Source organism: Pan troglodytes, chromosome 1, assembly GCF_028858775.2.
Source record: "Pan troglodytes isolate AG18354 chromosome 1, NHGRI_mPanTro3-v2.0_pri, whole genome shotgun sequence".
Classification (NCBI taxonomy): Eukaryota; Metazoa; Chordata; class Mammalia; order Primates; family Hominidae; genus Pan; species Pan troglodytes.
Window position 1 is genome coordinate 119878057 of NC_072398.2, and position 13719 is coordinate 119891775.

The 13719-nt window shown below is 40.9% G+C and overlaps 1 protein-coding gene across 1 annotated transcript; it reads right to left on the reverse strand.

Annotated features, from left to right (window-relative positions):
* Positions 1 to 3181: 3181 nt before the first annotated feature.
* Positions 3182 to 13326, reverse strand: CHIA (chitinase acidic). The gene is made up of 11 exons (XM_054685601.2): positions 13253 to 13326; positions 12027 to 12056; positions 11354 to 11555; positions 9153 to 9209; positions 8314 to 8479; positions 5941 to 6065; positions 5637 to 5760; positions 5067 to 5252; positions 4506 to 4625; positions 4277 to 4418; positions 3182 to 3532 (listed from the first exon to the last, which is right to left on the reverse strand). The coding sequence occupies exons 1-11, from the start codon at positions 13275 to 13277 to the stop codon at positions 3279 to 3281; spliced, it is 1431 nt and encodes a 476-aa protein (XP_054541576.2). The 5' UTR covers positions 13278 to 13326; the 3' UTR covers positions 3182 to 3278.
* Positions 13327 to 13719: the final 393 nt, after the last annotated feature.

Sequence of the window (13719 nt, forward strand, 5' to 3'; positions counted from 1 at the left end):
TGCCAGGCCTTGTTCTAGGCAGTGAGAATGTTGCAGTGAACAGAAATGCCTTTCCTCATGGAGGTTAATACTAGTGAGGGAGGTAGACGATAAAAAAGGTAAATACGTTAAATGAATGGTAGGTCAGGTAGTGACAAGTGTCAAGAAAGGGCAAAAGAAGCACAGCAGGCAGAGGTGGAGAAAGGGGGTTTCAAAATCAGGTTGAGTGGCCAGGAAAGACCTCACTGAGAAGGTGACTTCCAGGAAAAGCCTGAAGAAAGTGAGGGAAAGAGTCAAATGGAAATCTATGGAAAGTGTGTTCTAGCTTGTATGAAGGCCCTGAGGCAACACATGCCTGGAATACTTGAGAAACAGCAAGAAGATGACATAGTTGGAATGGAGTGAGTGAGAATTGTTGGAGGTGAGGTCAGAGTGGTCAGGGGAGCTAGCTCATGCTCACCCTCTTTTTGCACATAGTAGGTGCACAGTAAACATGCATTTGAATGACCAATTAATATGTAAAAATAGGAAGAAAAATGGAGGGGACACTACTTTTTTGGCTGCAATAATTTTCCTGTTCTAGAAATGGTGGTAGAATTCATCTTTGTGGGAAAATAGTGGCATTGAAAAAGGTGCTAGTTTTGAAAACCACTTTGATTTAGCCACTGGACACTATGTTGTTCAAAGACGCTCTTCCTCAAAGCCAACAGCTGATGTCATGTCATTTTTTCATTAGCTCCAGAGCCCCACATCCCCATGTCTCCCCTCAGTGCTATTTACTTTAGTAGTGACCTAAATAGGAAACTCCTTTCAAAAGCCACCACCAAAATTTCTATGCTCTATTTTACTCCAGATTTCATCATTCTTTGACTAGAAATATAACGACATTACTAGTGATACCCACTTTTACTGTCTCTTGCCTTCCTCTGTTCATTGAAGACACAAGTCCCCCACTTCTGTCTTCAATCTTCAAGGCATATCACAAAGGTGCTCAGTCAATCCATTGGCTACCATCACCATGAGTGCCATTTTCCTATATTCTTTAATCCTATTCCAGCCTCATCTCATCAATGTTGAATTTAGATCCTGTCATCAACCCCATCCCTATTATCACTTTCCAATGGCTTCACAGCCACTTACAATAAAATACAAACTTCTAACCATGTTTCAAGCCCTTGAATGATCTGACCCCTGCCTATTTCTTCCCTGTGCCCACCACCTCATGGCCATACTGGGCTTCTTGTATCTAACACTCCATGTTCATTTCCACCTCAAGGACTTTGTACTTAGTCCCTCTGCCCAAAACACACTTTTCCCAGATCCCAAAACAGACAACTCTTTTTGACTGTCAAGGCCGTCTTGTATAGGACCTCCTCAGAGAAGCCTTCTGGGATTGCTCCAAATAAAGTAGTCTCCTCTTTTGGTCACTTTCTATCACTGTTTTATTTTTCTCATTTGTTCATTTGCTTATTTATCATCTAACACTTCCACTAGCAAAATATAATCCCCATGAGAGTAGAGTATGTCTTATTTACCACTATGTCTTCAGTACCTAGAATATCACCTGACACATAATAATCAATAAATGGTGTGAGTTTATGAATGAATGATGTTGCCCAGAGAGTGGTGTGCACCTCATCACTGCCACCAGTGCTGTCATCTCCCATGAGAACAATGTGGTGTGTGTCAAGGGAGGCAAGTAAAACATAGTAGATAAGACTGTGAGCTCTGGGGCCAGTCCACCTGGCTATGTATCTGGCTCTGCAACTAGCTAGCTGTGTGATTTGGGGCAGGTTAATTAATTCATCTCTACTTCAGTTTCCTGGAGTTAACGTTATCCACCTCATAAAGTTGCTAGGAAAACTAAATAGGAAAATACATGTAAAACACTTAGAACAGTTTGACACATAGTAAGAATGCCAGAAAAAAGAAATGAGCCCTTATATTCTCATTACATTATTTAGGTTTCTTTCATTTGCATGTAAAAGAAGCAAACTTTAGTCAGCTTAAGCAGCAAAGAGGAATTTATTATGTAATTATAGGGATATTTCACAAAATCCATAGGCAAAAGTGCATCTGGGCCTTAGGAAGGAACTATAATCAAGAGCTAGAAAGCTATTTATCTGGCCAGGCGTGGTGTCTCATGCCTATAATCCCAGCACTTTGGGAGGCCAAGGTGGGTGGATCACTTGAGGTCAGGAGTTTGAGACCAGCCTGACCAACATGGTGAAACCTCGTCTCTACTAAAAATACAAAAATTAGCTGGACATGGTGGCATGTGCCTGTAATCCCAGATACTTGGAAGGCTGAGGCAGGAGAATCACTTGAACCCGGGAGGCGGAGGTTGCAGTGAGCCGAGATCATGCCACTGCACTGCAGCCTGCCGATAGAGCGAGACTTCATCTCAAAAAAAAAAAAAAAAAGAAGAAGAAGAAGAAGAAAGCCATCTATCAGTAAATGTTCTCTCTCATCTCACATCCTGGCTTTTGTCTGTAGCTCAGCTCTGCATCTAGGACAACTTTTCCTTCCCCCTAGTCCCTTGCTACAGCTCCTGAGCTTACATATTGCAGACCCACCCACACGAGTGATGACAGGCAATTCCTTGTTCCGAGCTGCAAATTCTGAGGTGTGATAATCTTATTGGCCCTCTTGAGCCTGATGTCTATCCCAGTCTATCAGCCAAGCCATGGGAGGGGGTATGCATACAAGCACAGCAGCTGGTGGCCACCACTACGATTCCAATGGTAGGTGTCATCTCCTGAGAAAGGGAGCCTGGCTGGCCCATGGGCTAGGCAGAAACCCTAAATGGAGTCTACTGCACAAATCTTCCCAAAGCTGCCAGTCCACTTCAGTAGAAGTGGAGAGGATGTCCCAGTCTTCCACTACTTGAGCAAGCCAGGCAGCACTGCTTATGTCCCCCAGTCTTACAGAAGCACTTCAGCTCCTTCCTGAGGAAAATTGCCTGGTAACAGACCTATCCTCTTCATATCCTCATCCCTCCCATGCACCAAACATTCAGACATTTCCTCCTTACAGCTTCCAACCTTCATGCAGATGAACACAGGCAGATAGAAGACTGTGGCGCTGTTAGCTCCACCACTTCCTCTCACACTCTACGCCACCACTCCACCCCCATGCATAGCCCCTATTTTCATATCTGGAAGAGGTTTCCACCCAAATCACTTAAAAGCAAGGACAGTCATGTTTTGACTGCTGATTTTATTGCAAGACTTTAGGTAGGGGCAACATGTCCTAAGCAAAAGAGACTGGAACTCTAGGGAATATAGACCAGGTCAGGTTTATGCCCAGTTGCAGCAATCACAGCTGGTGTCGAAGACAAGCCCGGCCTGGCAGTTCTGCTGGTACGTGACTCCATTCACGCAGTGCCAGAAGGCATTTCTGTTATTTGCCACGGGGTAGAGGCCGTTGGCTCTGCCAGCACAGAATCCACTGCCTCCTGAGCTGCCTCCAGAGCTGCTACTCCGGCTCCCGTTCCCGCTGCCACTGGGAGCAGCAGTTATTGGCTCAATGGGCTGAGCTGCAGCCGTGCAACCTGAAACATACAGCAGTAAGAGCAGACTAGTGGGCTTGGGAGAGGCTCTAAGCTTCACCTAGAGGTGAAGAGAACTGTGGGAGTGGAAGTGTGGAGGTGGGGTGCAGTTGGCTCTGGATCCCTGCAACTGAGAAGAGAAAGTAGCTCCATATTCAGGAGATAAGTAAAGCTATTGTGTCAAGCCAGCCTGGCTTTTAATTGTAAAAAAAGGTTGCTCTTTCCTTATAACATCTAAATCATTCAAAAAAAAATTTACTAACCACCAAATGTATGCAAAACACTTTTCTAGAATCTGGGCATAAATGGTGAACAAATAAATTCTAGGAAAAATCTGGAAAAAATTTAGAGAATTGATACATCCCCTGAATCACTGATTAGAGATATGTGAGCATTGGTGAGGGTTTCTTAAATCTCCCCAGGTGGGCTGACAAAGATTTTGAATAAGGGATTCATAGAGAAGCAGATACTTATATTGATGTTAGTGTAATTTCTTGAGGCTTTTCCACACCCTTAAGACTTAGCAGACTTAGAACACCCACCCAGTTAGGCCTGGCTTCCCATAAGTGCACAATGTTCCTGACATGGCCGTTCAAGGGTAAAACCTGTCTCTCATCTGGGCAAGAGCGGTGAGGTGAAGTGGAAAGAGGATCCCTGGGCAAGGGGGAGGTGGGAAGACATCAGGGTTGCTTTTTGAGTTGGAGAAGGGGTATTTATACACCTGGGCATTCCCCCTCAGTCACTTACTTGCACTCTGCAGGCCGAGGGCCTTCTTCAGGGTGGAGATTAGGGGAAACTTGCCCTGGTTGCAGAAAGTGCCAGTGAAGTCATCCAGATCAATGGCCCAGACCATGGCGCCTCCAAATTTGTTGTGCTTAAGCCATTGAGCCTGTTTAAAGAAAGAGGATAACAGGAATCACTTGCTTTCCTGGGACTCAGGGCTGGGACCTCAGCACATTTAAGGGACTGATCTTACCTTAATATCGAAGCTCTTGACGTTGTCATAGCCAACCCACACATTGCCCTGATAGGCATAAGGCACTTCCTGAGGGGCATCCCATTCCTGAGTGGCTCCATTTTTCAGGAAGGTACAGATCTTTCAAAAGTCAAGAGATTCAAATCTTTTAAATGTTACTCCCATTAAAGAAAAACATGTTTCAAATTTTTCTTCTTTCATGTCTCCAGTTGGGGTTTTGCTCAATTTCTAGTTACAGGTTTTTATTTGTAGTAAAGAGGATCAAGTTGCTTGTCAAATGATTTTGGGAACCCACAGTAATATGAGAGGTATATTTATTTTATTACCTGTGCGCTAATATAAATTACATTTAAAAGGTAGTCTGTTGTGTGAAGGGATATTATGCATTGTTAAATGCTATTAATTTGGATTATGTAAATGAATGCTATTTAAACACTTTAAGCAGCTGTGTTTAAAGCATTTAGGTAGGAGACAGAATGAACATTCAAGATTTCAGCAGATTCTAGCCCTAAGGCACAGTGCACGGAATTCACAGAGCAGTTTTCAGTCCAATCTACATACCTCGTAGTAAGCCCAGATCCCAGACTCCTTGGTATAGGGCCCAGCAGGACCAGCACCAGAGGTGGGGGCACCAATTCCAGTGTTGGAGGGGTTGCTCAGGATGAAGTTGTGTCCATAGGTAGGGAATCCAACGATGAGCTTCTCAGCTGGTGCTCCATTGTCCTTCCAGTAGTTCATGACATAATCCTGCAATGTCAGTGGGTTAGTTACAGGGCCCAACCAGCTGAGGACCCAGTACTTAGTTATATTAGTCCCCTATTCTGACAGGTAAAACTCTATGCTGTTAATTCCAGATGGATTAGTATTTTTTTCAAAACATTTTGGTGAAGTTGTAGTTAATGAAATACGATCAACTTGAGGACAGTTGTTTAAGTGAGACACTTGCAGAATTTATGTTTACTTTTTTGTCCCAGTCTCTGTGTGAAATTAAATGAGAATATTTAATTAATTATGGCAGCCTAATTTCCCATTTGAGAAAACCACTAAACTTATGATGCCTTTTGTGCCTGAATCTCTATGTGATTTTCATCATCATATCTGGTCTGCTCTTGCATCTGTACAGGGACTCACCACATTGAGGTAGGCGTTGCTGCCGGTGTCAGTTGGGTATTTGTAGAGCGGGCTGTTCTCTCCAGTGTAGCCCTCCCAGGAGCCATGGAGGTCGTAGGTCATGACATGGATGTAGTCCAGGTACCTGAGTTGGGGTAGAGGATTTAAAATCATTCTGATGGTCATTTCCCACACCTATGCAGGCACAGGACACCACTTCTAAAGTCTCCTAAACAAGGTCCCTGAATAGCAAGCCAGACCAAGGACAAGTCTAGTGTGCCTGAGTGACACCTCCAGGAGTTTGAAGATAAGGCACATCACTCACTGTGACAGTTGGGGGATCTCATAGCCAGACTGGATATTGGAGATGCCAGCAGCTACTGCAGCAGTGACCATCAGCCTGGGCTTGTTGATCTGCTTGGCCTCCTGCTCAAAAGCTTCACGCATTTCCTACAGAATAATAAGGCATAATAGGACATCTATGATGATGATTTTAGCTCCTTAAATAATACTAATAAACATATGTCTGTATAATGCTTCTCTCTCTTAAATTGCTTTCACATATTTTATTTTACTTTAGTCTCTCAACAACCAAGTAAAGTAGACTGGATAGATAATATTATTGAATTTTCTGGCTATCTAATATGCATAAGAGTTAGGACACTTCACCAAAGTCCCACACTGAGTAAGTAGGTAGGTCATGACCAAAACCCAGGTCCCAGATGACAATCAGGGCTCCATTGTATCTCTATACTTTGAAGCTCTAGTTGCAGTGATACCCTACATCCAGCAGCATAGAAATTTGTTTCATAAAGTAGATGAACTACTTTATAGGACTGACATCCCATCAAATAAAATGGTGTATTGGCCAATAAGGAAGGCGGTAACAGCTAGATGATAGGTTCCCATTCAATACTAGAGATTAATCCACCTGTATCTGTGCGACTGTAATCTCATTTGGAGTACTGGGTTTAGTTCTTATAATTGCACTATTAGGGTGCGCCAGAGTATGTTCCAGTGAAGGCTGGCTCTGAAAATTGTCATGTGATTATTGATTGAAGGAATTAAGATATTTAACTGGAATAAAAGAAATTATAGGCAAGGTATTTACAGCTGTCTTAAGACATTAAGCCCATATACTGCAAAAGGTGCAGTCTTATTCTCTGTTGCTTCAGCAGGAAGAACTAGAAACAATGACCAGAAGTTATAAATTATGACTAGAGGCATGTTCCAGCCAAGAAAGAGATATTCCTTTATGATCATTAGGGCAATTCAACAAGTAAGTAAATTGACTTTTCACCTATTACTTAACATTGAAACTATTCAGAGGCTGGGTGACGATCTGTTACATAGAATGGTATAGCAAACAATCTGTCTTGGGAGACAGTAAGTCTAAAAACCAAGTATATCAAGTCAAGCTTTTTTGTCCTGAACTCCAGATTGATATTTATCTGATGCCTACTGGGCACTCCGTTAGGATGCTCTACAGATACCTCATACTCATCAAGTTCAAGGTCAATTTTTCTTCTTTCAAATCTACACTTCTTCCTGTATTTACCATCTTAGTTAATAGCATTAAAATCAAACCCATCCTCAAAGTCAGAAAATTGGAGGTCCTCTCCATTTCCTATTTCCAGTTGATCTCCAAATCTTATTGATTCTATCCTCTTGATATCTCTTATATACATCCTCTTCTTCCCTCAGTGTTAGAGCCTTTGTTGGGACCCTGATCATTTCTTGCTTGATTTACTGCAATAACCTCCTAATTCTATCCATGCCTTCTCATCTCCTTCTAATTTATCCTCTATGGTAAAAGCCAGCTCTCTACTATTTAAAATTCTTCAAAACAGTCCCATTGCGTCAAAGGTAAAGTGCAAATTCCTGAACATAATATAAAAGTTCTCACATTATCTGGTTCTTCATGCAACTTCACAGCCATTATCACCCACTTGCTCACACTTATCTGTATATCATTTGTGCCATTCCCATCCTCACTTAATTGGTTAACACCAGTTTCTTTCAAGACTGAGCCCAAGCATCCCTTTCTCTAGGAAACACTTTCTGATCCTGCCCCAGAGCAGAATTAGTTACCCTCTTTCCTTGTTACTTTTGTACTCTGCAGACCTCTAACATGGCATTTATCACAATGCACTGCCATTGTTCATATTCTTTCAGTCTTCCACCTCAGAAGAAGTTCTTCAAAGCCAAGGATAGTGTCTTATTCTTACATTTAGCCTGACAATGTCTGCCACAGAATATGTACTCAGTAATAACGGGCAGCCTAGTGTAATGCTTAGAAGCAATGGACTCTGTAGCCAAACTGCAGAGGAAGTTATGATTCCTACTAGTTGTGTGATCTTGGGCAAGTTGCTTAAATCCTCTCTACTTTAGTTTCCTCATCTGTAAAATAAAGATTATAACACTTATAGTATGTATGCCATAGAGTAAATATGAAGATGAAATGAGTTATGGTTCTTAAAACAACATGTAGAGCAGTGCCTGGCACAGAGCTCACATGTTGCTTTGTTGTTGCTATTAAATGTTTGTTTAATGAACGCACGATATATAAGACTCTTTGCAATGCTAATATTCTATCAGTTTAAATTCAAGTTTTGTTTTACCCTAGAGCCACCCAATTCTCCTCGGAAAGAAAGACTTTGAATCTTTTTGGGCTAAAGACTGGGACTTCCTTCCCCACCTGCACCAGGACAGTGAAGAGATGCTTGTCCTGAGGAGGGCTCCCACGAGAGCCAGGGTACTCCCAGTCAAAGTCCAGCCCGTCAAACTCATACTGGCGCAGGAATTTGATGACTGAGGTGATGAAAGTCTGGCGGTTCTCAGGAGTAGAAACCATGGCAGTGAAACTGAGGGAGACCCAAAGAAGGCAGGGTGAGATCTTGGTGGTCCCAACACCTTGGAGTAAAATCAAGCTCTCAATTTCTGCCTGAGAGCCCTTCATCAGGACCCATAGCCCAGAGTAAAGCATGTTCTTGGTTTTCTCCTCTCCTTCCTTTGTAATCATTACTCTTCCCAGCCATGGTATCTTAACATTCCCTTTATTTTGTTATCCCCCCATCTCTGCTCTTTCTCCCAAGTTGCCCTTGTTTCTTTGGATATCTGGCAAACCCAGCACACTGTGTTCCTTCCCCAAACATGTACCCTCCAAGAAGTCCTCTTGTTTATTTGTGTGATTTTCTCATTCCTCCCCCCACCAGAAGATAAATAGAGGGAAGCATTATAACACTCTCCTCAGGGTTTGTACTCTTGAAATACTTTAAGAAGAGGTTGTTTGGGAACCTCAGTAAGTAAACCTCTGTGGATAGGGCCCCCAAATGTCCACCAAATTAAATGTATGAAATAAATTGTGTTCCACTTAATAATGAGGTTCTGGTGTAGCAATATATTTAATTCGTATATTTGTTTATGTACATCCTCAATACCCTGTCTTAGATTGTGAAGTCTAAAGGGACAGTGATCACATGGGGCTAACTTGTTTTCCATAGCAAATGAACAACATGCTCTCCGTAGAAGACTTACGGGGCAGTCCCGAAGTTCCAGCCTCCAATGGCCAGGAGAGTTTTCAGCTGGCTGTTCCTGTAAAGCAAAGGATAGAAACAGATAAACTTCAAAATTCATGACTCCCTCCATTTAAAATACATTGCTTTAGTATTGGATCTGGTCAGATATTTTTGTTTTGCCTTTTGTAGAACAATTTTCCTCCCCTACTGAAAACTTCCTTTATAAAAATTCTTTGTTTTGTTCCTGTCATGAATGCACTCAGGGTTCCCTAGGGAAATCTAAATTTTGAAACTGGGCTTTAAAAAATATTGTGTGTTGGCAGTATCTTTGATTGTGTAAGTTTAAAAAGCATGAATAGCTAATATAATATTCTATTCTATCAGATAAAATGGTAAATGTTGCTTGAGCTTAATTACATTTTTAGCCTCTGTAATGTTAAAATAAATTAATTGGCTTGAAATTATACACATTCTCTCGAATAGAGATCCCCAAACATTAACATACATAATAATTAAGTGCAAAGGTTGTATGAGGACAACATTAAAAATCTGGGTTTATCACCCCTTCCCCTGAGATTCCAATTCGGTTGGATTGCAGTAGGGACTAACACTTACTCAAGTACCTCACATGATTTTGAGGCAAGTAGTCAATGGACCACACTTCAAGAAACACTGCTGTAAAGGAGTTTATTTACTCTTAGTCATTGTAACTTAAATTCTAGTAGCTGTATTCACGATAATGCCATTACTGATAGTAGCAATCACCTGTAGCTTTCCTTCTCTTAAATATGACTAAACTGAACAAAGTCAACTCAGAATGGATTAAAGATCTAAATTTATGACCTCAAATTGTAAAACTACTGAAAGGAAACCTTAAAAAAAAGCTCCAAGAGCTACAGCAAGAATTTTTTGGATATGACTGGAAAGTGCAGCAACAAAAGCAAAAATAGACAAATGGGATTACATCAAGCTAAAAAGTTTTTGCATGACAAAGGAAACAGAGTGAAGAGACTACCTATGGAATGGGAGAAAATAGTTGGAAACCATATGTCAAGTAAGGAGTTAGTATCAAAAATATATAGGAAATTTATACAACTCAGTAGTAAGAAACCAAATAACCTGATTAAAAAATGGGCCAAGGACTTGAAAAGACATTTCTCAAAAGAAGACATACCAATGGTCAACAAGTGTATAAAAAATGCTCAACATCACTAATCATCAGAGAAATACATATCAAAATCAAATGAGATACCACTCAGTCCGGTTAGAATGGCTGTTATCAAAAAGATGAAAGGTAAGTGTTGGAAAAGACATGGAAAAAAAAGGAACTCTTGCCCACTGTTGGTGGGAATGAACATTAGTATACCCATTATGGAAAATAGTATAGATGTTCCTCAAAAAATCAAAGAAATAACTACCATATGATCCAGCAGTTACACTACTGGGTTTACATCCAAAGGAAATGAAATCAGTGTGTTGAAGAGATATCTGAATTTCCATGTTCATTGCAGCACTATTCACAGTAGCTAAGACGTGGAATCAATCTAAGTGCCCCTCAGTGGATGAATGGACAAAGAAAATGTGGTCTTTATATACAATGAATACTATTAAGCCTTAAAAAAGAGGCAGAAATCCTGCCATTTGCAGCAATATGGATAAACCTGGAGGATATTATGTTAAGTGAGATAAACCAGGCACAGAAAGACATATACCACATGATCTCACTTATAAGTGGAATCTAAAAGAAGTTGAACTCATAGAAGTATACAGTAGAATGGTGGTTAGCAGAGGCTGGGGGTGGTGTGGGGATGGGGGTTGGGGGGCATGTTGGTCAAAGGATACAAAATTTCAGTTACAAATGAGGAATAAGTTGCAGAGGTCTATTGTACAACATGGTTACTATTGTTAGTAACAATATATTGTATTTTGAAAATTGCAAACAGTACATTTTAAGTGTTCTCACCACAAAAAACATTAAGTATTTGTGGAAATGCATATGTTGATAGTTCGATTGAGCCATTCCGCACCGTATACATATTTCAAAACATTACATTGTCCATAATAAACACATACAATTTTTGTCAATTATAAAAGAAAAATGAAATGCAGAGTCTTGGTCCCCATCTCAGATCCATGGATCTGAACTACAGTTTAAGAAGCATTAATGTTTGGGAAGTACTGAAAAAGGGGATACCAAATTAAATATCTCCCTCCTCCTACTTATTTTTCAGGCCATTGAAAGCTTGGTAGAGAGTCACATCATTCCATTCGATGGTGGTGATCTCGTTGTTCTGCATCCCAGCAAAGGCGTAGATCAGGTGGGTACAGAGGCAGGGGTCGATGTCGTCAGGCATGAAGCGCCCCAGGCCTGGCCGGTACTGGGCCCAGTTGGTGAAGTAGCATGTCAGCTGGTAGGCAGAGCCTGTGTGTAGTCAGCAGGAGGGACAATGGCCTGGTTTAGGATCCACTGAAGTGTGCGGTGAGTTTTGGCCCTGCCTCTGTTTCCCTCCCTGTGCCTCAGATGCCTGATCTCTGTGTGGAGGTAGTTAGTATGAACACTCTTGCAAATGCATCCTAAGATTCTAACTCAGAACTGGTCACTAACTTGGAGTTGTTTATTTTTAACTTTCACAGACTCATTTTGGGATTTTGGATAAGCCTAGCTAGCAGCCTTCTAAGAAAAGATGCCCATAGTCCTATGAAGCCCAGTAAGTACCAGTTTATAATTCAGATGGTCATGCTGAAAAGGATAGCAGTGACAGCCAATCCAAAACACTAGATTACTCCCAAATCAAACCCATCTGTCTGTGAAGCAAACAGCGGCTCTCTTTCCGTAGTATGGTTTATCTCGTATATATACATTCAATGATAAAACATGGAGTCCATGACTTACCGAGCTGCAAATTCAGTACAAGGACAAGACCTGGATAGAAAGAAAAAGCATGTACTTTGAACCGATTGTCTGTACCCCGTAGAATCTAATTCTGAAGGATTGATTGCCTTCCAATTTGCCATAAATTGTTACAGCCTCAGTGAGATTTGGTGGTGATTCCAAAGGCTTTTCAGTAAATACAACAGTAGATCTACCTTTCCCCACCTTTATCAAAAATGACCGTGGTACTTTCGTCTCACACCTTCCTTGTCACAAATAAATGTTACTGAATACTGAGTCTGAAGTTTACTATCTATGGAAGATGTACTTACTGAAATCACCAACTGATCACTGTACTCAATGATGACACATCCATTGGTTCTTCCCCTACCTGAGTGATAGAACACAGCCTTCCAACAGATAAGGCATCTGCTAAATCAGAGAATTCAGTATCTTCTGGCCTTTAGTGGTTTTTTGGAATGACTTTCAGGAGGCCTTATATGAGGAAAGAGGAGCTAGGAACTATGGGGTGAGACTCCAGATACCTTTCCCTGACTTCTAGAAAGCAATTCTTCTACTCTGATTGTTTTATAAATTGAGCTTGAGGTTTCATTTGGAAAAGGTTCTGAAGCTTAAACAGTTTGCAAATCCCAGCTCTAGAGCAACTAATAAATTCTTGGTATGACTTGTCTCTAAACAACTTACTGAATCAACCTCTTTGAATAATTTAATTTCTAACATGTTTATGGTACATCATCAACTCAGTAGGATAATAGGGGAATAAATAGAGAAATAATTCTGAAAACAGCAGAACAAAGACAACTTGCATAACTCTATCTCAGTTCCTACTGATTTTCTTCCCCGGAAAAGCTAGTCCAAGGACACAAGCAAATAAATAAACATTATTCCAATTAAAATGAGATGGCATAGGAAGAAGAGTAAAGAAAAATGAATGGCTGAACAAAAGATGAAAGAGTAAGACTAACACTAGGAGAAAGTATGCTTTTCCTTTAGGACCAGGTCCATGGGATTAACAAAAGCAGAAATGTTACCAGAGTCAGTTGAAGTTAAGAGAACAAGAGGCAGACTGATTTGTATATAACAAGATTCATTTGAAATTTGAAATGATGAAAGAAGAATGGAAAAGTATAGGGATGTAGTATGAAGACCACTTCATGATTTTCAGAGCCTGTGAGAGAAAAAGAAACTAGATAAGATGAAGGGTCAATCTCTGATTACAAACCCACCTGTGAGGAGAATAAGCTTTGTCATGGTTGCAGTCAGCACCAGTCCCGCAGAGCCTAGATTGGCTTTTTATATGTTCTGATTCTGTGGTTATCACAAAGGCTTCTAAATAGAGAACAATTTGACCCAGATGTGTATGTAGTTAATCAGTAAATCAACGGACCTTCTCTTCTACAAACACCCTCCCAAGACCTTCAACCTACACCCTCCCACCACCAGCATCACCACCTTCTCTGCCCAACAAGGACAGAACAATGTCATGGCTCCTAACAGGGTGGTGGAGACCATCACCATGGAAAACACCAGTTTAATAGCTTTTTTGGCAGTTCCAAGGGCTGATAAGCAACTGTTTAGATACTGTGGTCAGATTTTCTATTGTGGACATTTTGTGTCTGGCATCAAAGCAAGTCTTTATGGAAAAATAAATAAAAAGAAACTTTGGAAGTTATTAGCTGTTCTTAAACCTTTT

Excerpts from the sequence above, each read along its gene's own strand:
- CHIA (XM_054685601.2), bottom strand. The coding sequence starts at position 13,277 with ATGACAAAGCTTATTCTCCTCACAG. Across the intron at positions 4,626-5,066 it reads GGATCTGGGCTTACTACGAG|ATCTGTACCTTCCTGAAAAA; the intron begins GTATGTAGATTG and ends GACTTTTGAAAG. Across the intron at positions 3,533-4,276 it reads CCTCGGCCTGCAGAGTGCAA|GTTGCACGGCTGCAGCTCAG; the intron begins GTAAGTGACTGA and ends TGTATGTTTCAG.